Source organism: Protopterus annectens, chromosome 1.part2 (assembly GCF_019279795.1).
Source record: "Protopterus annectens isolate FY-2018-M chromosome 1.part2, PAN1.0, whole genome shotgun sequence".
NCBI lineage: Eukaryota > Metazoa > Chordata > Ceratodontiformes > Protopteridae > Protopterus > Protopterus annectens.
Window position 1 is genome coordinate 691,744,276 of NC_056727.1, and position 24,927 is coordinate 691,769,202.

Consider the following 24,927-nt stretch of genomic DNA (forward strand, 5'->3'; position numbering starts at 1 on the left):
GTGTTGGACATTATAAACCGAGGCTACAAGTTCTATTTCCATACCATGCCTCCTTTCAAAGGCATGCCAGACGTCCCTCCTCGGCAAAGGATAGAGGCTCGCAGACAAATTTCTTTACTTCTTCAAATAGGAGCTATACAGCCAGTTCCTCTGTCAGAAGTGGGCCTAGGATTTTATTCTCGCCTGTTTCTAGTTCCAAAGAAAGGGAACACGTGGAGACCAATTTTGGATTTATCTATCCTCAACACTTACCTGGACATTCCAAAGTTCAAGATGCTGACTTTACAACAACTTTTACCTCTGTTGGGAAAAGATCACTGGATGGTTACTCTGGACCTCAAAGAGGCTTACCTTCATGTGCCTATCAGGCCCAGTTGCAGGAGGTACCTGCGTTTTCGGGCTGGAAATTTACATTATCAGTTCTCTGCATTGCCCTTTGGCTTATCTACTGTGCCCAGAGTGTTCACAAAGGTTCTGGCTCCAGTGATAGCATTTTTCAGACTAAGAGGAATACAGATTTATCCTTATTTGGACGATTGCCTGATTATTGCACAAGAAAAGGACGAACTTCTTCATCATCTACAGTATGTGATGGCAGTGTTAAGATGCCTGGGGTATTCTGTGAACGAAACAAAGCCCAGTCTAGTACCCTCTCAGGACATGTGCTTTCTGGGTGTGAGACTGAATACAGCTTCCCAGATGGCCTTTTGACCCCGGACAAACAAAGAAGCCTTTCTCTTTATTTCCATCAAATGTCTCTACGGTCCAGGCTGACTGCAAGGACAGTCCTTCAAGCCTTGGGGTTCATGGCATCTTGTATTCTGGTGCTTCCCAATGCCAAATTGCATATGAGGAAGCTTCAATGGTATCTCAAAAATGTATGGACACAGCACTGCCAAGATCTAGACACTGTCATTCAGATAATACCTTGCATTCGAAAGGAGTTTTTGTGGTGGGCTCAGGAATGTCACCTAAACAAGGGACTCTCTGTGACCCGGCCAGAGGCGAGTCAGATTCTAACGACAGATGCCTCGGACAAGGCTTGGGGAGCACACCTCAATGGAAAATGGGTGCAAAACACGTGGCCTGTCAAACTCCAACATTTGCATATCAACTTGAAGGAAATTTTAGCAGTCCAGTTTGCATTGATGGCTTTCAAAGATTTACTTCACCCAGGGCAGGTGTTGATTCAAACAGACAACACTACTGTCATGTGGTACATCAACAAGCAGGGGAACCCATTCTTACCCTCTTTGCAGGCAAGCGATGATTCTGTGGGAAACTGCTCTCAATCTACACCTCAATCTTCAGGCAAGGTTTCTACCAGGAGCACAGAACTCCTTAGCAGATGTATTGAGCAGACAAATAGTGGATCCTCACGAGTGGAAATTGGATCCTCATGTATTTCAACAGTTGACAGTGTTATGGGGAACTCCAGACATAGATCTGTTCGCTTCTCCACTAAATTACCAGTTGCCAAAGTTTTGCACAAAAATGTTTCATCACACAGCTTGGAAGGTGGACGCTCTATCATTCAGTTGGAACAATCTGCATGTATATGCCTTTCCACCTCTGCCTCTTCTTCCCAAGGTACTCTTGAAGGCCAGACAAGACAAGCCAACCATGATTTTGATAGCACCGGATTGGCCTCGACAACACTGGTACCCACTACTGAGGAGCTTAGTACGAGAACCTCCATGGCCTCTGCCTTTGATTCCGCACCTTTTGTCACAAGAGGACAGTCACTTCCTCAATGTCAAGATTCAGTCTCTACATCTAACAGCCTGGCATATTCTGTTTTAGACTCTGGAGGGTCTCAGCTTCCACAACAAGTTTTGAATGTTATTTTGGAGGCCAGGAGGCCTAGTACCAGGAAAGTTTACGCTGATAAATGGAGGAGATTTTTATTTGGAGCAAAGGAAAGGACTTTGATGTCTCCAAACCTGATTTAAGTGTTGCTCTTCAATATCTTACTGAGTTATTGGACAAGGGTTTGTCTTTCTCCTCAATAAAGGTCCATGCTGCAGCCATTTCTGCTCACTATGATTGTGACCCTCCTTTATTCTCTCATCCTTGGTTTAAGCAATTTCTTAGAGGGGCAAAGAATATAAGACCCCCATAGAGCTCCTGCTCCTGCTTGGGATCTCAATTTTGTGTTGGAAAAACTTACTCTACAACCTTTTGAGCCTGCAGCTACTGCCGAGTTGAAGTATTTGTCATGGAAAACTGTTTTTTTGTTGGCCATTACCTCTGCAAGAAGGGTTTCTGAATTACAGGCCCTCATGGCAGTGGAGCCTTTCCTGATTTTTCATAAGGATAGGGTATCTTTGCATACTAATCCATCCTTTATGCCTAAGGTGGTTTCTAGTGTGGCCTTAAATCAAACTATTCATTTGCCTACTTTTTATGCAAACCCCCAAAATAAAGGGGAGAAAATTTTGCATACTTTGGATATTCACAGGCAGTTGCGTTATTATTTGAGCAGAACCAAGGAGTTCAGACAGTCTCAGCAATTGTTTGTTTCTTTTGCTTTGGGTTCGCAGGGTAAACCTGTTTCAAAACAAACTATTTCTAAATGGATTGGGTTTTGTATTTCTTTCTGTTATTCCCATCATGGTAAGGAGATTCCTGCTGGAATCAGGCCTCATTCCACTAGGGCTACTGCTACTTCTACAGCCTTTCTAAGGGGGGTAGCTACAAAAGACATTTTGGAGGCAGCTACTTGGAGTTCAGTGCATACCTTTTCTAAACATTACCACCTTCCTCTTTATTCTAAGTCTAGGGCTGGATTTGCCACTGCAGTTTTACAGGGCATTTTAGCGGCCCCTAATGCTTTATGATTTTTACCATCCTCCCTTTCCCGTTGCTTTGGGATTCTACCCATAAGTAAGGACTGCAGCAATGTGAGATGAAGAACATAGTACAGTTTTGTACCTACCATAAATGTAGATGTTCGAAGATCCACATTGCTGCAGTCCAATTTACCCTCCCTCCTTCCCCACTGTAGTTGGACTGGTTGTTATGCTTTAGGTGATGGTTGTTGTTGGGCATGTTTTTGGGAGGTATTCTGTTTTTGGCTGTGGCCTTTCTGGTTTGGCCTTCTGACATCTGGGGCAAGAAAAGACTGAGGATATGACGTCGGTCATGCGCCTTTATACCCTGACGCTCTGATGTCAGATCTAGGCGCCCATGACCGACGTCAGCCTAATACTTTGGTATTCGGGCCGACCGAGGACAGCGGACTACCCATAAGTAAGGACTGCAGCAATGTGGATCTTCGAACATCTACATTTATGGTAGGTACAAAACTGTACTTTTCTGTGACCTTTTTACTATTCTAGTGATTAACTCTAAAGGGTATGCCCTTTTCAGAAACATTTGTTTTAAATTAATACATTCCAGCTCAAAATCTTCATCCCTTGACACCATCCGAGCACCTCTTTCCAACTGACCTTTAGCAACTGATCTCTTTTGATGCTCCGGGTGTAAGCTACTGTAATGAATTTTATTCATTTATCTGATGAAATTTACACTAGTTAAATGAATAATGTTCGTTCGCACTACAAATTAGATTATTTCTCTAGGTCCATAGCAGGCTTTGCTACAGTTATTCTCCAGGGGCTGCTGAAGTCTGATCCATCTTCATCCTCCCTTTCCTTTTAAGCTCTGTTTTTCATCCCATATAGCTTAAGCCACTGCAGCAGTGATCTAATGGTGAGCATAAGTATACTTGTACAAATAAGCTTATCATAACTGTAGACATTCAAGTAGATCACTGTTGCAGTATGAACACCCTCTCTCCATCCCCTCTTGGGGTGTGGATATGTTTCCTTTCCGTTTCTCCTAGCACATACCTATCTGGCAGGATCCTAGCCTCCCCTTGCTGCAGGGCAACAGGTTTGTCAGGACAAGTGTAAGTTTACCCTACATCTTTGGAAGCTGGCCAGTTGTCCAACTGTAAGTAAACTTAGCATAGCAATACATACTGAAATAGAGCACTTTTGCAGTAGAAGAACCCTCCATCCCTTTTCTTTCTGCTGTGTTTTATGTATTCGGGCATCAGGTGTTAATGGTAAGTTTACTTAAAAAAAATTTATTTTTTCTTTCAGTACCATTATTAGCACCATGCTTTCTTACTGGGTCTGTCTACTTCTCTTCCTGCTGATTGTACACTCCAACTCTTTCTTATTTTTGCTCACCTGCTCTGCATTTCTAGTTCTTTCATCTTGATGTGTTTATGGCGGGATCTATATTATATTAGCGAAAATCCTTTTAAGCGAATGTGAAAACACCGACACGTATTGCGCAAACTGCGATTATGCCAAATGTACTAAACTGCGAAATTCAAAAAGTCGAAGTGTCATGGTTGGCCCGTCTGTGGTACAGCTCCGTAAGGTAAGTGTGTGATAGTTATAGACCTTAGGGTTAGGGTGCGGGTTAAGGTGAGTGCATAGATAGTAATGTATGTAAGGTTTAGTGTAGGGTTAGAATTAGGGTTTTGTTAAATGTATGTGTGTGGATTATTTGTTTTGTTTTGGTATATCACTGTAGGGTAAGTGTGCGATAGTTATGGACCTTAGGGTTAGGGTGCGGGTAAAGGTAAGTGCACAGATAGGTAATGTATGTAAGGTTTAGTGTAGGGTTAGACGTAGGGTTTTGATGCTTTATTTTAGGGTGAGAAGTAGGGTTTTGGTTAGTATATGTATGTGGTTTATTTATTTTGTTTAGATAGGCAGTATGTAGTGGGAGGTGGAGTTGGCTGACTATGGGGATTCGACTTTTTGTATTTCGCGGTTTAGTATGTTCGGTATATTCACGGTTCGCACAATACATATCGGTGTTTTTGTATTTGCTTAAAGGGATTTTCGCTATTATAATATAGACCCGTTTATGGGGCAGGTTTCCTTAAATCACTCTATCACTACTGATTATTTTTCTTTGTAAAGCTCTGTTCTTTTTCAGTCTTTGTTTAGTCTTTAGTTCCTTGAACTGCCTTACCAGCAATCCCACATTTTCCCTTCTACCAGATTTCTTCTTCAACAAGAACTGATGAATGTTTGTTTTTGCCAGCCATAGTGCATCGGCTGTAAAGGTAACACTGTATCATCATCAGTCCCTCTTTTGGGATTTTATCCAGAAATGTAAAGCTGCAACTTTTTTATATGGAATTTTGTAGTCCTTGGCTAACCAGTGTTGCTAATACATTTAGCAAGGAGGATACTGCAGTAGATGTCCTTCTATTCCTATGTTGCAGTATTCTTGTAGTGGGATTTCCTGCCCTCAGGCAACTCGTATGTCAGCACCTATACAAAAGCTTCATCTAGGCTGTTGCAGCTGCGTGGGACATCACATGTAAGGCCATAAACCAGGGGCCTTAAATGTGACATCTGCACACACAATCCTCAGAACTTTTCAACCGCAGATGACTGACGCATCGTGTGTTCGCTCCTTCTCATCAGATGTCTCAATAAAGCTAAGTAACCCATTGGGCTTTTGGTTTTTCATATCCGATTGTTATTGCTTAGGCTTGGTTTGTTGCAATTTATAGCCGGTCAGGTAAAAAGGCTGTAAATGCCAATGCAGGTGCCAGATACCCCTATAAAGATGCCCATGATAGGTATGTTTTTTGCTTAGGCTGGGAGCATGACCATTCCACTTGCTCCATTTGTCAGTCTTTTTGTGCCGAAGACCCTACGCAGCCATCTGGCCACATTAAACCTCTACTTAGAAAACCAGTGCCTTAAGAGGTTAGCCCTAAGAATGGATCCCACTTCAGAGGCCGTATCAGAACCTCCGCATAAGAAGCCCAAGTTTCTTAGGCCTTCTTTGCCTGCCGTGCTGTTAATGGAGGCCCTGCCAGCTGCCGATTTGGGAGATGAGGGGTGCCCATCGGATCCATCGACTTCAATGACTACCTTTGGGGAAGCCGTTGCTCAGCTGAAGACCGGCACGTCCATGGAGCCAACCCAGACTCGAGGTCGGGGGGGAACCAGAATCTGTGGTACCTCTGACCAGGATCCTGACTTCAGATATGGTTCATACTAAACCTGATTCCAGGCCGGTTCCAACGTCCACCCCTGCTAAAAAGAAACAGAAAACCAAACATGCCTCTGCCACTGCGGAAAGCCTACCTGATTGGCAGTCCTTCACTTCTTCCCTGATGCAGGCCTTTATGGCCCTTAGGCCTTCAGCCTCATCCTCCGCTACTCTACCTTTGCTTAGTCCTAGGCTTGCTTCTGCATCTTCCCTCCTCCCCATGACATCTCAGGTTAGGGAAGAGGAGCATGATACTTCCTTTTCCTCCTCAAAGGACTCCCAAATTGCATTTCCCCAAGGGTATTATTCTCCTGATGAGGAATTTGTTGGGGGATTCACCGTCTGAGGATATTACATTTGGTGAGACCATCACCAAGATGAAAGACTATTTCAAATGGGTTACCTCACAAATGTCTGACACCCAAAAGAGGTATTTTGAGCTTCTTCAAGTTGATTCCCCTCCCCTTCTGCTGTTCACCCAGTTCTACCTGCATACCTGTATGCCTTTAATTCTGCATCTAAGGCCCCTGACTCTTAGCCACCTGCCCCACAAACTGGATTCACAAATCAAATGGTCACTTTCTAAAATATTGCTATTAACTATCGGTCTAAAGTGACCTGATTCCCTCTTTTATGTGACCTTTTTACTATTCTAGTGATTAACTCTAAATAGTATGCCCTTTTCAGAAACATTTGTTTTAAATTAATACATTCCAGCTCAAAATCTTCATCCCTTGACACCATCCGAGCACCTCTTTCCAACTGACCTTTAACAACTGATGTCTTTTGATGCTCGGGGTGACCAAATTGCTTCTACGAGGTTCCTGATGAGCAACAATTCTTAGTCATACCAACCTTGGCAGACCCAGCAGTGATTGCCACCTACCCTGATAAGCAATCCAGACTCCTTCCCTCCGCCTTACTCCTACCCACTGATAAAGACAGCAAATCTATGGATAGGATTGTTAAGAAGGTATACACATCCTCCACATTGGCTTTCAGAGCCATTAACTGTCAGACACACATGACTAAATATGCTCTGGACTTGATATCTCAGGCCTCCTCCATGCTGGCCTCTATTCCTGACAGCCCCATTAAGGCTGACATCTCCTCCAAACTCTCTCTGGCTACGAAGGTAGCCAGACACTCTATTAGATGCATCTATGATGCTGCAGAAGCTTCTGCTCTCTCTGCAGCATCTGCTTCTGTTCTCAGGAGATACTCTTGGCTGAGACTTGAAAATCTCCCAGAAGACTTCAAGTCAAAGGTCCTGGATCTCCCCCTCCTCCAGGATCACAATTTCCTTTTCTGAAAACAATGTACAGATCTTTTTAAGAATCTGCAAGAAAAAAAGTAAGGAATTGCAGGACATAAAACATTTTCTGGATACTACAGAAACTATCCAGGTAAAGCCACCTTTGTGAGGCGAAACCCTATCCAGACTGGTTCTTCCTCTTTCAGATCTAGAAGAGGTGCAAGAAGACCCACCACGTCCAGACCGTCTGCCCTGCATCCTCAGCCTAGACAACCCTTTCAGGACAGAGGAGGCCCCAACAATGCGTGACTGCCTTGCCCCGCTTCCACTCTCAGCATGCCTCCCCTTTTGGGAAACCATAACCATGGACCAATGGGTACTATCCATAATAGAAGAAGAATATTTTCTCTCATGGAAAGAAAAACACCTATGAGAGGCATCCCATACCCACCCAAAAACCAACAGCATCTCCTTCCACAGATTTGCTGAAGCTGGGTACCATAGAACCTGTTCCCTCAGGACAAGAAGGAAAATGTTTCTATTTCTGTCTCTTCCTGATTCCCAAGAAAGACAGCCCTTGGAGACCCATCTTAGACCTCTCCTTCCTAATCCTTTAACTTCAGGTGCCCAACTTCAAAATGCTGCCACTTCCCACCCTGCTACCTCTCATACCAGCCAAGGCTTATATGACCACCTTGGACCTAAAAGAGGCCTACCTACACATACCCAACAGAACTTCCTCACAAGATTCCTGGGTTTCTCTGAAACCTCCTCTCTTTTCCAATTTACTGCTTTGGCCTTTGGTTTGTCCACTGCCCCCCTGAGTGTTCACAAAATGCCTGGCCCCAGCCATTGCCTTCTGCAGAACTCAGGAAATCCAGATTTTACCCCTATCTGGACGATATCCTAATAGTGGCAGAGTCTAATCTAGGGTTCACCCTCAACCTTCCAAAGTCCTCCTTGCTCCCAGACCAGGACAAGATTTTCCTGGGTTGCAGAATCCAAACGGACAGAATGAAGGGCTTTCTCCCTCAGGACAAGGTCCTATCCCTGACCTGCCACTTCAAGGATCTATTACTCTCACAGACAGTAACTGCAAGGCAATTTTTTCGACTCCTGGGCTTAATGGCAGCAACCATCCCTATGCTACCACTGGCCAGAATGCATATGCGCAAGCTACAGTGGTACCTCAAAAACATTTGGTCCCAGCACCTGAATCACTTGGAACAAGTAATCCGCCTCCTTCCCTGTCTAAAGAATAACTCAGCTGGTGGATCCAACAAGTCCAGCTAAACCTGGGGCTTCCATTTCAGCCCACACCCCCATCCCAAGTAATGCAATACAGATGCCTCATATTCAGGTTGGAGAGCAACAGTGGCAGCTTACAGGGTTCAAGCAAACTGGCACCCTTCCCTGAAGGCCAAACATATCAATATTAGAGAAATGACTGCAGTCTTCTTAGCTCTAAAATAATATACAGAGGAAGAGGCTAGCGAAGAAGTGGGATTGTCAAAGAGATGAAGAAAGTAGACATGAGTATAAGGAGATGAGGCTCATAGCAAAGAGAGAGGTGGCGAAAGCTAAGGATAAGGCGTATGGAGAGTTGTATGAGAGATTGGACACTAAAGAGGGAGAAAAGGACCTGTACCGATTGGCTAGACAGAGGGACAGAGCTGGGAAAGATGTGCTGCAAGTAAGGGTGATAAGGGATAGTGAGGGAAAGGTGCTCACAAGAGAGGTGAGTCTGTTGAGTAGATGGAAAGAGTATTTTGAGAGGCTGATGAATGAAGAGAATGAGAGAGAGAGAAGGTTGGATGATGTGGGGATAGTGAATCAGGAAGTGAAACAGATTAGCAAGGAGGAAGTAAGGACAGCTATGAAGAGGATGAAGAATGGAAAGGCTGTTGGCCCAGATGACCTACCAATGGAAGCATGGAGGTGCTTAGGAGAAATGGCAGTGGAATTTTTAACTAGATTATTTAATGAAATTTTGGAAAGTCAGAGGATGCCTGAGGAGTGGAGAAAAAGTTTTTTGGTACCTATCTTTAAGAATAAGGGTGATGTGCAGAGCTGCAGTAACTACAGAGGGATAAAATTGATCAGTCACAGCTTGAAGTTATGGGAAAGAGTAGTAGAAGCTAGGTTAAGAAGGGAGGTGATGATTAGTGATCAGCAGTATGGTTTCATGCCAGGAAAGAGCACTACAGATGCAGTGTTTGCTCTGAGAGTGTTATTGGAAAAATACAGAGAAGGTCAGAAGGAGTTGCATTGTGTCTTTGTAGACTTGGAGAAAGCATATGACAGGGTGCCTAGAGAGGAGTTGTGGTATTGTATGAGGAAGTCGGGAGTGGCAGAGAAGTATGTAAGAGTGGTACAGGATATGTACGAGGATAGTGTGACAGAGGTGAGGACTGCAGTGGGAGTGACAGATCCGTTTAAGGTGGAGGTGGGATTACATCAAGGATCAGCTCTGAGTCCTTTCTTATTTGCAGTGGTGATGGACAGGTTGACAGATGAGATCAGACAGGAGGCCCCGTGGACTATGATGTTTGCAGATGACATTGTGATCTGTAGTGAGAGTAGGAATCAGGTTGAGGGGACTCTGGAGAGGTGGAGATATGCTCTAGAGAGCAGAGGAATGAAGGTCAGCAGGGCTAAGACAGTATATGTGTGTGTAAATGAGAGGGAAGGTAGAGGAATGGTGAGGATGCAGGGAGTAGAGTTGGTAAAGGTGGACGAGTTTAAGTACTTGGGATCAACAGTTCAGAGTAATGGTGAATGTGGAAGAGAGGTGAAGAAGAGAGTACAGGCAGGGTGGAATGGGTGGAGAAGAGTGTCAGGAGTGATTTGTGACAGACAGGTACCAGTAAGAGTGAAAGGGAAGGTCTACAAGAGGGTACTGAGACCAGATATGTTGTATGGGTTGGAGACAGTAGCATTGACAAAAAGGCAGGAGTCAGAGCTGAATGTGGCAGAGTTAAAGATGTTAAGATTTGCACTCTGTGTGACTAGGATGGATAGGATTAGGAATCAGTATATTAGAGGGTCAGCTCATGTTGGACAGTTTGGAGGCAAAGCAAGAGAGACGAGATTGCGTTGGTTTGGACATGTGCTGAGGAGGGATGATGGGTATATAGTGAAAAAGATGCTAAGGATGGAGCTGCCAGGTAAGAGGAAAAGAGGAAGGCCTAAGATAAGGTTTATGGACGTGGTGAGAGAGGACATGCAGGCGGTTGGTGTGACAGAGCAAGATGCAGAGGATAGGAAGAAATGGAAAGAGATGATCCGCTGTGGCGACCCCTAACGGGAAAAGCCGAAAGATGATGATATATATATATATATATATATATATATATATATATATATATATATATATACATATGTATATATATATATGTATATAATTGATTAATTATTTAATGTGTTAATTGCTTAATTTTTTAAGTATATAAGGTGGATGGAAGCTGTATGTTTTTGTATTCATAGAAGGCTTATAGCCGAAGTGCTAAGTCCTATTCTTAATTAAAGTGGTGTATTACCTGAGTTCATGACTGTATGTTGTTTTTATTCTTAGCTCTAAAAATCTTTACCCTCTCTGCTTCTAACAGGGGTCCTTCTCATAGTAACAGACAATACCACTGTAATGTGGTACCTCAACAAACAGGGAGGGACAAAGGCATATCTGCTGTGCAGACTAACCCTGCTGATATGGGATCTAGCCTCTCGCCACATCTTGTCCCTACAGGCAACCTACATCCCTTCGCAGGACAACAACCAAGCAGATCTCCTAAGCAGGACATCCTCTCCACAACACGAATGGATGCTGGACAGGACTGTCTTCCTAGATGTAGTCCACTGGTGGAGTACTCCTCAAATAGACCTGTTTGCCTCCCCCGAGAACAGGCAACTGAAGACCTTCTGCTCAAAGACTTACTCCCCTCTTGCCTGGAGAGTAGATGCTTTCAACATCTCCTGGGAAGGGAAATTTCTTTATGCCCCCCCCTCTTTCCACTGATTCAGAAAGTCCTCCTGAAAATCGGGAAGGACAAACCAAAAATCTTGTTAGTGGCTCCCTACTGGCCGAGGCAGCACTGGTTCCCCCTACTTCACAATCTAGCCATGGAAAGTCACTACAAGTTACCCTACAAGGTGGACCTCCTGACACAAGAAAAAGGAACTCTCCTCCACCCACACTTGCAGATGTTATCCTGGACACTGTGGGTGATAAACTTTTGATCCCATTCAGACACCACTACTTAGAGGATCTGATTTCATTCCTGAGGGAGGCCAGGAAACCTACAACAAGAAAATCATACCTAGCTAAATGGGAAAGATTTACTAAGTGGTGTCTAGACAAGGGAAGGGACCCTTGCATTGCTGATCCCTCCTTAGTGCTTACTTATGTGTGTCAACTGATAAAAATGGACTTTCCTGTTCTTCAGCGAAAGTACACCTTTCTGTAATATCAGCCTTCTTGCCTCTTGATCCCCCCTTGCTATCCAGGCTCAATGTAAAACTCTTTCTTAAAGGGGTGTTACACATTAGACCTCCAAAAAAGCCCATCCCTCCACCCTGGGACCATAACTTCATCCTTGAAAACATTACCCAACACTCATTTGAACCTGCTGAGACAGCTTCCCTTCAGATATTTATGCGGAAAATAGTCCTTCTAGTGGCTATCACTTCAGCCAGAAGGGTTTCTGAGCTGCAAGCCTTAATGGGTTGCCCCCCCCCCCCCACACCACGTTCCACAAGGATAGGGTCACCCTGAGAACCATCCCCTCCTTTATGCCCAAGGTGGTCAATGATTTGCCTCTAAACCAATCCAATCCATCCATCCACCTTCCCACCTTCTTTCCCGCTGCTACAAATGAAGGGGAGAGGATACTCCAGTCCCTGGATGTACACAGATTTTACTTGGACAAAACTAAATCCATTAGGAAATCTAAGCAACACTTTGTTTCCATCCATCCCAGAGCATTGGGCAAGGCAGTCTTCAAACAAACCATCGCATGTTGGATCAGGAAACCCATCTGTCTTTGCTACTCCCACCACAGGAAAAAAAAAAACAGTGGGAGTAAAGGCCCATTCCACAAGGGCAATGGCCACCTCCAAGGCTTTCCTGAAGGGTCTGGACACTGCTTCCATTATGGAGGCAGCCACATGGTCCACTATCCACACTTTCACCAAACATTGCATTGTTTTACATTTAATTTGAGACCATTGTTCTTGCACCAAGTATTAACATGGTCTAAGCCATGTTGGAGCAACCGAGTCAGTTGAAGATCAAATAGCACCCAGTTCAGTCATCTGCAGACTTACTAAACCATAGGCCAGAAGTGCTGGCCTGAAGGTCTGAGAAATATATATGCCAAATATCAGAGGGTTCAGAACTGCACCGTATGGTACACCATTGGTAACTTTTTTTTTGCTTTCAGAAGTGGCAACAGTTAGCTGTACATTGTAAAATGTAAGGATTAATATTCAAATTTACAAGTCTGTCATCAATGCTTGCACTGGGAATAGTGTCAATGGCCTTGGCCAAGTTTGGATATACTGTATGCATTGCAGTAACCACTATCCAGTCCTTCAGTTACTTTTTCAAAGAAATTAATTAGGTTAAAAGGTAGGACCTTCCTTTGATAAAGCCAAATTGATGATGTTGCATGGCTGAGAGATTGTCAATGTCCAGATTAGTGAAGTTTGAGGTAATGCACTCCATAGCTTTGCATATGAGGCTAGTGAGACTAACGGGTCTGTAATTACCAGGGTCCTTGGTTGGGCCACCCTTATGTAATGGCATTACAGTAGCTTTTTTCTGGGCTTCAGGAATGTAACCAGTTGAGAGGCTTAGATTAAATAATTTAAGTAGGGATTCAAAAAGGCCATATTTGACCCTGATAATCAGGCAACCTGGTATGTTGTCAGGGCCATGGATGAAATATTCTTAGTTTTTGAAAGGGCAAGAGAGCTTGTCCCATAGTAATTAAAAGGGGTGGCTGGTGTTTTGGAAACTGTTGGATAGCTATAACTGTGGGTGGACTAAAAATTCCACTAAATATGTTAGCTGGGATAACAGCTATTTTCTTTAGATCAGAGAGTGTAGTATTATTGTAGACTAGCTCCAAACATTTTTGGGTGTTAGTTCTTAACTTTCTGACATAATTAAATAAAAACATTTGCAGTTATTTTTGGTTTTAGTAGCTATTTTAAGTTCATGTTCTTGTAAGCATTAAGCAGTTTCTTTCTATTTTATTTGTACAGGTATTCCTCCATGGGGCGGGGGTTGTTTTTAAACTTCTCATTATATTTGTTGAGGAAAGTGACTGACTTATCAGCAGAACTATTTAAGTGGGTGTAGAAGTCAAAGGCATAGGTAGCAGCTTTAGTAACCAGATCCTTCACGGCGGGTTACAGCAGAATTTAAGTTATCAAGTAACTGTTTTGTGAATTCCCTAAACACACAGCTATTTACAGGGAAGTACCATCAGTTTAAAGGAAATGGTCTTTAAATTATAGTGTGATCTAACAAGATATGATGCATATGGAGCTTTGCTAGAATTGGCCATATTTGTGACCACTAGATCCAAGGGTATTGGGACCCCTAGTAGGATGGGTAATTGCTTGTGAAAGAGAGAGAGAGAGAGAGAGAGGTCATTTATTTTCCTGTATGCTCATTAAGTGTTTTAAATCTTGCTTTTAACTTTTTGTGTAATAAGAGCAAATATTCTGATGCCTAACCTTAGTAGCATTATTTTGAGCTCTCATTTCCTTTCAGCACTATAGATGAGATTTATTGCCATTTTCTTCTCCTTTCCAGGCTACTGATGAAGGCCAAACATCATGTTGCATCATTGTTGCATGTAGTTAGGCCTTCTGCTTTGTTCCCATAATCTTGTAGCTCTCCTTAGTTTATTTTTGCATCCTTGTATTTAACAATTTCTTAGCTTTAGTGATCTGGCTATGTCCCTTACTTTTGCCACCCATTCCATTTCCTTCTACTCTGAAACACAGCTGAGGAGGGGCAGTTAGACATATGGCACAGAGGGATAAAGCCCTGTGACCCAGATGACCCGACATCAGTTGACAACTTGCATGTTGCAGAATCCAGTAGAAGGAGGATGAGGGTAAGCAAGCAGACACTGACTCACAGATCTTGGTGGGAGGGATAGAGATGGCCAGGCAAGCTGCAGTGCCAGCATATACCAAAGAGAAAGGAGTAAAGCCAGCAGCACATATACCCATGGCTGCCTGAAGTTGTCAGCATTCAGAGGTGCATGACCAAGTGGAAGGCATAGCAGGCTGTTATATCCGAGATTGTGCACATAAGCCCCTGGTGGAGGGGAGGTGGACAAAAAACTGGAATATTCCTCATGGCTTCCTGGGTGACTGCCTTGCTGTGAATAGTTGTTCCTCCTTCGATAATGAATGAATAGGCGTGGTTATTGAAGTAGCTAGGTAGTCAGTAAATGCAGAAAGAAAAGTATTTAAAGAAAAAGAGCCACGGAGGGAGAAGTTGTCCGTTATTGAGAGTCTCTTTTGTGTAAAGTTATAGCAGCTTCCCATTAGTGATACCTATACTGACAGTTGTACAATATCTATGTTGCTGATAGTTTGTTGTTAACCTTTGCTGTAAGCCGTAAGAGTAAATCATGCAAATAAGTCTGAAAAATTAAATTACATTTGGGTCATAATCTTAATTTTCAGTCATTGAGTACCTCTCGTTCCTGACTTGTAAGCTTTAATGAGAAGTGAAAAAATGTAGCAGTAGCATTTAAGGACATGCTGAACTTGCTGGATTCATAAAACTTCTTAATTCTGTGTTAACTGTAGCATTTCAAAGACTTGATTCGGCTACGCCGGACTGCAGAATGGCCTCGCATGACACTGGACACTGAAGTATCAGCAGTAAAAGAAGCACCTGAAATAGAGCCCTTGCCTTTTACACTGGCTCATGAACGTTGCATTTCTGTAGTGCAGAAACTTGCTCTCTTTCTACTTTCCATGGATTTTACATGCCATGCTGACCTGTTGCTTTTTGTTTGCAAGGTAAGCATTTAAAGTGTGAAGGTGTGTGTTTGTGTGTATTTTCCTTAAGTAAATGAAATTATGTTGTGGATCATTTTTTAAATGCAGTGCTTTACAAATCTGAACTTAACACTTGGGATGGTGTTTGCTAAATTTAGGCACTACAAACATTATTAATGCATGTGAAATGAAAAATTATTTTGTCTCCCAATATGTGATTTGAGTACTGGACATTGAAAGATTGAAACAAGGTTAATAGCTGGTCTAGCACTGGGGACCCTCTTTTTTTCAATTTCTGTAAGTCAATTGAGTTTCTAATACAATGACTGGAACGGACCCCACTCCTAAGTCAAAGTATGATTAAAGTTTATGAAATTAGTATTGCTTCAGTCTTTGATGTTAGCCAGAAGTGCTCTTTGCAGCACCCGCAGTGTGCCCAGTAATGACTCCTCCTGCAATTTGTATAGAGTTACACATATCAGTAACATATGTAAGTACAAGTGCAAATTCTTTTTTATAAGACCCATTGCTCCTGCTACAATTGGAACTGTCTGGGTATCCTCCTTCCACATTGCCCTTGTTGTTGCCTGCAAATCCTGATATTTCATGACTTTGTGTCTCTCTCTACGTAAGACACTGTAGTCACAGGGTGTAGCAATTTCAGTGATCAATGCTGCTTTTGTCTTGTTTTCCTGGATGACTATATCTAGTTTTCTCGCATCTGTTTTTGAACTGTTGGTAATGGGTGATCCCATGTGATATAAACTTCATTATTTTCAATAATGCTTTGTGGCTCGTTGCCAGTGTTTTTCAGCTATTTCATTTTTATAATGTTTGCACAATTCCCAGTTCCACAGTCTTGCCACATTATTATGTCTTTCAGTATACAATCCTTCTGCCATTAGTATATCACAACCAGCAACAAGATCTGCGACTGTTTCCAGTTCTGTTTTACAAAATTACATTTGTCTGTTTCACCCAAATGTTAAATGAATTTTGTAAACCAAAATGTCTGTAGTCCACTATCTTGGGCCGCCAATATTAACCTTTTGACTTTTGTTTCAAATTTGCCTCTCCTTAACTATTCCTGCATTCAGTCCTGATCAACATGAGATTGTTCCAAAAGTTTTCTGTACTTGCAACTATATATCTGATATTGCGAATATGTATAAATATATATCTGATATTGTTAATACTCGTTCATTCCTTACATATGGGTATCGGTTATAACCTCGCAACCGAGCTGGCCATCTTCCATGCTCGCGTCAGCTACAAACTCTCGAGCTAAAACTATTACCCAGAATTCCCCTCTGTTACCTCAGATTTCATTTGCCACGTCGCCATTCGGTCGTGTCAAGCTACTTCTCTTGAGCTAAGTATAATATTTTGTTGTCATACTAGTCTAAAACAACTTTTTTCTCTCAGAAAAGTTTCTAAATTATTTTCCCTTACCTTATTGCATTTATCGACTATCTCTTCTTGAAAATTTTCAATCTTTTTTTACCGCGAGGTATTTTCTTCTATACCATCATTGGTAGACCCCTTTTCTTCATTACCTTCAGGTATTTCTTATACCATTGCTGGTATTCTTTCTGATTTCCTTCTTTCCTATCATGGCAGATAAAAAAGGTAGTCCAGGATTTAAGAGATGTTCAGATTGTGGCCATAAATTACCTACTTTCTCTGTGTGTCTATTGCTTGGGTGTGCCTCATTTATCAGTTGATCCGCTCTGTGGAATTTGTAAGAACCTCACTAACAGGACATTGATTGAGAGGAAAATAAATTGTTACTGAAGGGGTTACTCAAATCTCCTTTTTTCAGAAAGTATTTCTGGGTCGGAGGCTTCAACCCCTCCAAGATCCCATAAAAAAAAAGACTGATTATTCAAAGGTCAAATCTCTTCCTTCGTCCCCGGCTGGGGGCTCCCACCAACCGAGACCCAAGAAGGATAAGCTTTCTACTTCTGATCTGACTCTTTCGGCTCCAGCACTTTCGGTGCCTAGACCTTAGGCACCGAGGCCATCGGTGCCATCTGTGACTTCAGCATCAACTAACGTGCCCTTTACCGTATCGGTACCGAGGGGCTCCTCGGTTTAGACCTCTCTACCGGCACGGACTAACTAGTCGGCGCAGACTGTAACCACACCGGCTCCGACACCTTACCAGGAAACGACAACTCAGTTACTGACACCAATTTTTTCGGTTCCAGCCTCGGCACCGACAAACACTTCGACACTGACCTTATTGTCGATGCAGACCATGACTTCGGCACCAATGATTTCCTCGGTGCAGACACCTGTAGTTCAGTCTCTTACGGCCCTGTTGTTTTCAGTGCAGACTGGTGATGTGGGCACCAAGCTTGTCCCATCTGTGGATAGACCTGACGCTCCTTTAGCCATGTCCATGAAATCCACTAGAAGCCTCTCTGAACACGACGTGTTGCGTCTTGTGGATCAAGTGCTTTTAGCCAGAGGTGTCCCGCCCCCCAGGACCTATCCTTCCTTGGGAGGTGATCACCCTTTGCGAAAGACCCTTACTTATTCTCCTCCTTCATTGCCTTTGAAGCCCCTTGATATAGCACAGTCTTCCCCTCTACGGTTCCCTTTTTCACTAAGGAACCACAGTTGCCTTTGTGGCAGGAGAGTTTTGCTGTGACCCAGGATGTCAGCTGTGGCATACGTAATTTGGTGTTTTACAGCCATCCAGGGACTCCTTGTCGGCAGGCTGAGCCACTTAGGGGAGGGGTGACCCCTGTCCTGGACACTCACCTCTCTTCAGGTGGACCGGCCTTCTAACTAATGGAGAAGGCTTTGACGTCACTGTGCTGCCAATCTCCCCGCCCTCCTCTGGACCGCAATGTACACAAGTCGCTCCTAACGGACACCGGCCTCGGAATGTACTCCCACAGAAAACCCCTTTTGTGTTGTCTTCCCCAGCTTCTCCCTCTGAGGAAGTTCATTGAAAAAGCTCATGCAAGAGGAAGCACATGGACTCCATAGAGGAGTCCCTTACTGAAGACACAGACTTTGATGATGGGGAAGGGTCCCCTCGCTCACACTCTGTGGGTATCCTTTGGAGATATCCTCGAAATCCTTAAACAGAGAGGTGACTGGCAGCCCTTTAACCCGACCTCTGAAGAGTCTGTGTTCCTGCAGGCCTTTCGCACCTGACCCCCTACCTCGTGGGTTACTCCACCTGCCAATGAACTGGTCCAGCTCGTCGTGCAGCATGCGTGAAAGACTCCTGACACTGTTGAGGCCATTCCCCGAAGGCCAGATAAAATTTTGTCCCCTCCTGCTACTGACCCCCATTGGTCCAAAGGTCTTCCTGTAGATTCTCTGGTGGTGGCAGCCGCAACAAAGAAGGACCTGGCGGAAGAAGAAAGCCAGACTGTCCATCGGCCCAACAAAGAGTCACGGGCTCTGGACAGAAAAGGGAAGCGTACATTTGCATCAGCGAACTTTGCAATCAGGTCCCTGAATTATATGGCACAGTTTACCAGGCTTCAAAGGGATTTAGTATCTGAGCTGTCTGAAACTTTGGCTGGTGCCGTGTCTGTTGAGGTCCATGACAAAGTGGCCTCTCAACTGGCTACCATTGAATCGATATCAAACTCCTCCATGCGCCTGATATCTCACGCATCAGAAGGAGCAGCTAGAGCGACGAGTTCAGGCATTGTTTTGAGACGACATGCCTGAATGCGCTTAAGTAATTTCGTGGAACCCTTCAAGGCTTCCTTTCTCAACGCTCCCATCGAAGCCTCTTCATTGTTTGGACCCAAGGTTGAAAGCACACTGGCCAGATGTGAACAGGACAGTAAGACCCTTTCTGCCGTAGGTGTCCGTTATTCTTCCCCTGAATGTGCTTTCTCCAGAAACCAGAAGAGTGGGAAGATATGATACAAAACGTCTCCGGGTCCTTTCTGTGACACACAGGCAGAGTTCTCCCCTAGAGGCAGAGGGGGAAACTCACAGGGAAGACTCCCTTTACGGGGCAGAGGTGGTCCGCGTAACCAGGGTTCCAGGGACTCCTTTCCTTTTCAATCCTACCAGCGCTCCTGAAGAGCAGCCCAACTCTTTTCCTCTGGAGGTGGTTGGTGGTCATTTCTCCTTGTACCCTTCTGCCTGGCTAACCATCACCACCGACTCTTGGGTACAAAGGATAATAACCAGAGGTTACCATATTCCCTTCAATCTTTGTCCTGCCCCCCCCAACAAACTTACCTGACATTCCACCCAGTCAAAGGGAAGAACCAGCACTAGAGATAGCAAAGCTGCTAAGAAAAAGTAATCCAAATAGTCCCTCCAGACCAGATAGGATCTGGATTCTACTCAAGACTATTTTTGGTGCCAAAGAAAACCGGGGACTGGAGACCAATTTTGGATCTCAGTGTATTGAACAAGTTTAGAGTACAAAAATTCAGGATGATCACAATACAGTCTATCCTCCCGCTTTTGGAAAAAGACGATTGGATGTGCTCGATAGATCTTCAAGATGTGTACTACCACATAAAAGTGGACAGGCCATCAAGAAGATTTTTGTGCTTCCGTGTGGGAGCCAGTCACTGCCAGTTCAGAGTACTGCCCTTCGGACTCTCTACAGCCCCCAGAGTGTTCACAAAGTGCATGGCAGTCGTCACAGCTCACTTGCGACTACAAGGATCCCAGGTGTTTCCATACCTAGACGACTGGCTCATTTCCGCCCCAACCAGACATTTTCTGGAAGAAGCCCTGGCATACTCTCTCCTCGCTGCAGAAAGGCTAGGCATAACCATAAACTGGCAAAAATCCAATCTCACCCCATCTCAGTCCACAGAATTTTTTGGGGTCATATTGGATACAAAGAATTGCAGAGCATCCATTCCAGAGCACAGAATTCTAAGGATAAAGCAACAACTGATCTCAATCCTTTCAAGGGAAAAATCCGTAGCTCACTCTGTCCTGCAGCTGTTGGGTTCCATTGCAGCCTCCATCACCATTGTCTCCCTGGCTAGGTTTCACATGACACTTCTACAATGGCTACTGCTCACCCAGTGGTATCCTTTTCAGCATCCTCTTTCAGCCAAGATTCAAGTAACTCACAGGTGCAAACAGGATTTAAACTGGATGACCCACAACCCATCACAATGGTCTCGCTCCTTCTCCTCCCAGCAGCCCAAGGCTACAGTGACCACGGATGCCTCCCTGATGGGGTGGGGGGGTATGTCAGGGTCAAACAGTCCAAGGCACTTGGTCCGAATTGGAGGCCCAACTGCATATAAATGTTCTAGAGCTGAGGGCGGTGTTTCTGGCGTTGCAAGCATTCCATCCCCTGCTGCCACCTGGAATTATTACGATACAATCAGACAAACATGGTGGTGGTTTGGTATATCTACAAACAGGGCGGAACCAAATCTTACCCCCTTTGTCGAGAGGCCATGAAGAGATAGCAATGGGCTATGGCTACCAACCGTTTTCTTCTAGCAATGCACATTCCCGGGAGTTCCAGTGTGATAGCAGACAGACTCAGCAGGTGCATTCTACAACCTCATGAGTGGTCCCTGAATCCCTTGATAGTGACGGAGATCTTCCACCGCTGGGGCTGCCTTGCTGTGACCTCTCTGCATCCCCGACCAACTACAAATGCAGCAACTACTTCTCCCCGATTCCCCCTCCGAGACAGTCACCCAGGGACACTCTAGTCCACAATTGGCCCTCGTTCTTCTTTATGCATTTCCACCTCTTCCCCAGTTTCTGAAGAAAGCCCATTGGTTGAAGGCCTCACCTGCTAGATCAACCATGGATTCTCCATCCAACCCTCGGGGTTGATCTCCCATCTGCAGAATCTGATTCATCCCAACTTGGACAGCCTGAAGCTTACAGCTTGGCTCCTCCAATTCCTTTGATTGCCAGGCAGAATGATCTTTCTTTACCAGTACGGGACATTCTTATTGCATCTCATAAGTCTTCCACCAGAATTACTTATCTAAGCAAGTGGAAAAGATTTACCTGTTGGCTGAAAGAAAAGCAAGTAGATCCTTTTTCAGCACCAGTGTCGTAGTACTAGTGTATCTAGCAGATCTGTTCCAATTGGGTCTATCGGCCTCTATCATTAGAGTTCATTTGGCTGCAATATCTAATTTCCATGAGGGTGTCCAAGACTCCTCTCTTATGTCACACAAATTATGCAAGACCTTCATAAAAGGTGTGAATCATCTGAAGCCCCCTTTTAGAGAACCTATTCAACCATGGGGACCTGTCATTAGTTCTACAAGCCCTGACAATGCCACCTTTCGAACCAGCTTCTTCATGCGACCTCATATATTTGTCATGGAAAACCTTGTATTTGGTCACTATTACTTCTGCCAGACGTATCTCTGAGCTTCAAGCCTTATGCATCAAGAGTCCATACTTGATTTTTCATAGAGATAGAGTGTCTTTGAGAACTAATCCTTCCTTTCTGTCAAAAGTGATCTCTGAAATGTCCATTAATCAAACCATTGAATTGCCAGTTTTCTTCCCCAATCATTCAAACAAAGGAGAGTATTGGCTACATACCCTAGATATTCACAGGCAAATTTGCTTCTACTTGAATAGGACTAAGGCCTCTTGTAAATCAGACCAGTTATTTTTGGCCTATTCTGGACCTAGATTAGGATGTGCTGTTGCTAAGGTCACATTGGCTAGATGGTTGAAAGACCTTGTGACCTTTATTTATACACAACGTAATATTCCATTGCTGACTACCATCAAGGCTCATTTGACAAGGTCGGTGGCAACTTCTGCTGATTCCATGTCAGAGCTTAACATGACATCTGTGCAGCTGCAACTTGGGCTACACCTCATACCTTCATCAATCATTACAAGTTGGATTTGTCCTCCAGGGGAAGAGCATCTTTTGATTCTGTGGTGCTCAGGAATGTCCTTCCATGAGAGCCTCCCAGGAATAGAGGTAGCTGGGGACTCTGTCCCATACGTAAGGTATGAACGAGGATTAACAATATCAGATAAAGAAGTTATGTCTTACCATAATGTTCCATCTGTATTGTTGATCCTCGTTCAGTCATTACAACCCTCCCTCCTTCCCCCTCCTGTGGCTTCTAGTGGCTCTCACCATCCGGTTCTTTTAGGTAATTTGACCAGATGTAGCCTCTACCTTCTTTAGACTTGCAAACTCAGTCTGAGGTAACAGGGAGAGGGGAATTCTGGATAAGAGTTTTAGCTTGAGAGTTTGTAGCTGATGCGAGCTTGGAAGATGGCCGGCTTGGTTCCGAGGTCGGAACCGATACCAGTACGTAATGACTGAATTAGGATCAACAATACAGATAGAACATTATGGTAAGACATAACTTCTTTTTATGCATTTTCCACATTTCTTGCCTTCTCACCTCATCTTTCACCTTATATTCTTTCTTTTGTTTTTGGCACATTCAGTTGCTGCCCGATTTTTATCTACTTCTGATTTAATTTGCATTCCCGCTTAATGCCAACATGTTTCTGCCAAACTAAGCAGGGAAGTCATCTTAGACTTATTCTCCTCATGTTTCAAAACTTTCACTACATTTGTGTTTTGTGAGGTCAGCAAATATGTGTGCAGTCCCACGACTGAGATTTATACATGTAGTCAATTTTAAGGAGGCCCATACCTCCTTCAGAACGGGGAATATATAGTCTTGGTATGCACTGATTTTTATAAATCTTTGATGAGCATGAACCATTCTTCTTGTTTTCCTGTCCAACACCTTTTGGGGCCAGTAAGTCACTTCAAAACTAAGTTAGGACAGAAAGAGAAAATTGGTTTGTAGCTTGAATTTTGTTCCTAGATGTCAACACTGTTTTCAGTATTAATTTAAGTCTTCTAAAATATTCCTTACCAAGTTTTATTCACATTTCTTCATTTTATTGTTGATCCTTCATGTGTTCCCAAATATTTATACACTCCCTCTTGCTCAAGTTCGTTTATATCAGATGCCTGTCTCAAACTGATGTTTTCTTGGTGCTGCAGCTTTCTTGCTTTAAATGTTGCCTTTGCACATTTGTCTAGACTAAATGATACTCTTTATCATCTGAAAATATTTTGACCACTTGCAGTTGTGCTTTCAGCTCCTCTTCTAATAAACTGTACAATTTTAAATCATCTACAAAAAGAAAAGTCTTTGCACTTTGTTGTTTTCTAGGAGCCAAATTGTAGCCATGACCTAATCTGTTAAGTAAACAGCTTAATGGGTTAAGGGCAAGACAAAAGAGAAGCAGTGACAGAGAGTCACCCTGGAATATCCCCCATTTAATTTTTATCCCTGGAATAATATGTTGTTTATCCTGGCTTAACTGCAACATCGTTTGTCACTGTTTCATAGTTTCTGTAATGTATTCATCAGTGTAGGGCGTATCTTGTACATTTTTAAACTTTATCTTATCTGTAAATGAAGTTTTTTCAGCCTGTGCTGATATTTTTAGTTTATTATTTGCGATAGCGCACAACAGATCCTGATCTGTTCTGATACTGTGAATTGCTTTTATCACATCTATCTTTCTGTGTGTTTTTGTTGATCTATTCCCTCTTCTGTGCTCTTCTAACAGTGATGCTTCTTGTCTTAATTGCTTTATAGTTTCTCTGTTTGATACTTCCATGATGGCATTCAATGTCTCCCCTTCATTTCCCTTACTACCCTGTGTCTGTGGTAAAACATTATCTGTTATTAATTTAGCTCCACAGTAATAAATCCTATTTACTTCTGTTATATCACACAAATATCTGTGGATAGTCCTAATTGCTGTGTTTGTTTTATCAAACTTCTGACTTTTTGGTTGTATTGACTTTCTGTACTTTACTTCTTTCATCGATTTTACTATGTCTATCCAGGAGTAGCCTTAGGTCAACTGGTGCCCTAGGCAAAAGGGTTACACGGCACCCTCCACCACACCAGTTGGTGCCCCCGTCCTGGTCTACTTACAGCAAATAAATACTGGAAAAGCACCCTTATTAGAGCGGCCGTCTAGTTGTCCTATGCCTAAGGCTGGCTATGTGTCTATCCATCTCTGTTCAGTCAAGCAACTCTTCCCTTAGATCATTTTCTTCTAAACTCCATTTCCTGCGGGCATTGTGTAGAAAGTTCCAGAGCATCTTCCTTTACCACATTCTCTTTAGTTACATCCTGTGTCATCTATTGGTCTTTCATATGGGAGCTCACTGGCCTATCACTCCACAACATTGACTGCGTCAGAGTTGTCACAGTTTCCATTCCTTCCCTTGCTGTTCAAATCCAACTGAATGTTTGTACTGGTTTCCTGTGGAAGGCTCCAAAATATCTCCATCTGGCAACTGATAAGTTATTTCCCACTCCATTGGTTTCTCCCTAATTTGGGGATTCATTGCTGTATCCTGTTGTGATGTTATCTGAGTTAGATTGTCTATACTTTCGCAGGTAATCCATAACCTCAGTTTCTGTTTCTTTAACTTCTCCATTACTAATCTTCTTTTGTGTTTTTCATCTTTATTTTCTTATTTTTTGTATTGTAAAATATTCTATGTCTGGGTGCCCTTGCCTGTGTTTCCCTTCAGATATCTTTGGTGCTGCTCTTTTTGTATGAATTAGTTTTGCTTTCTCGTTTACGTAGCTATTGCACCA

General features: G+C 43.4%; 1 protein-coding gene across 8 annotated transcripts in view; it reads left to right on the plus strand.

Moving 5' to 3' along the window:
- Positions 1-24,927, plus strand: part of BIRC6 (baculoviral IAP repeat containing 6) — a 4,524,268-nt gene that overhangs the window by 2,517,854 nt on the left and 1,981,487 nt on the right. For all 8 annotated transcript variants that reach the window (XM_044058419.1, XM_044058463.1, XM_044058448.1 and 5 more), the window contains exon 35: positions 15,125-15,340. In XM_044058419.1, the coding sequence (XP_043914354.1) occupies positions 15,125-15,340 (216 nt within the window). The remainder of the gene's footprint in view (positions 1-15,124; positions 15,341-24,927) is intronic.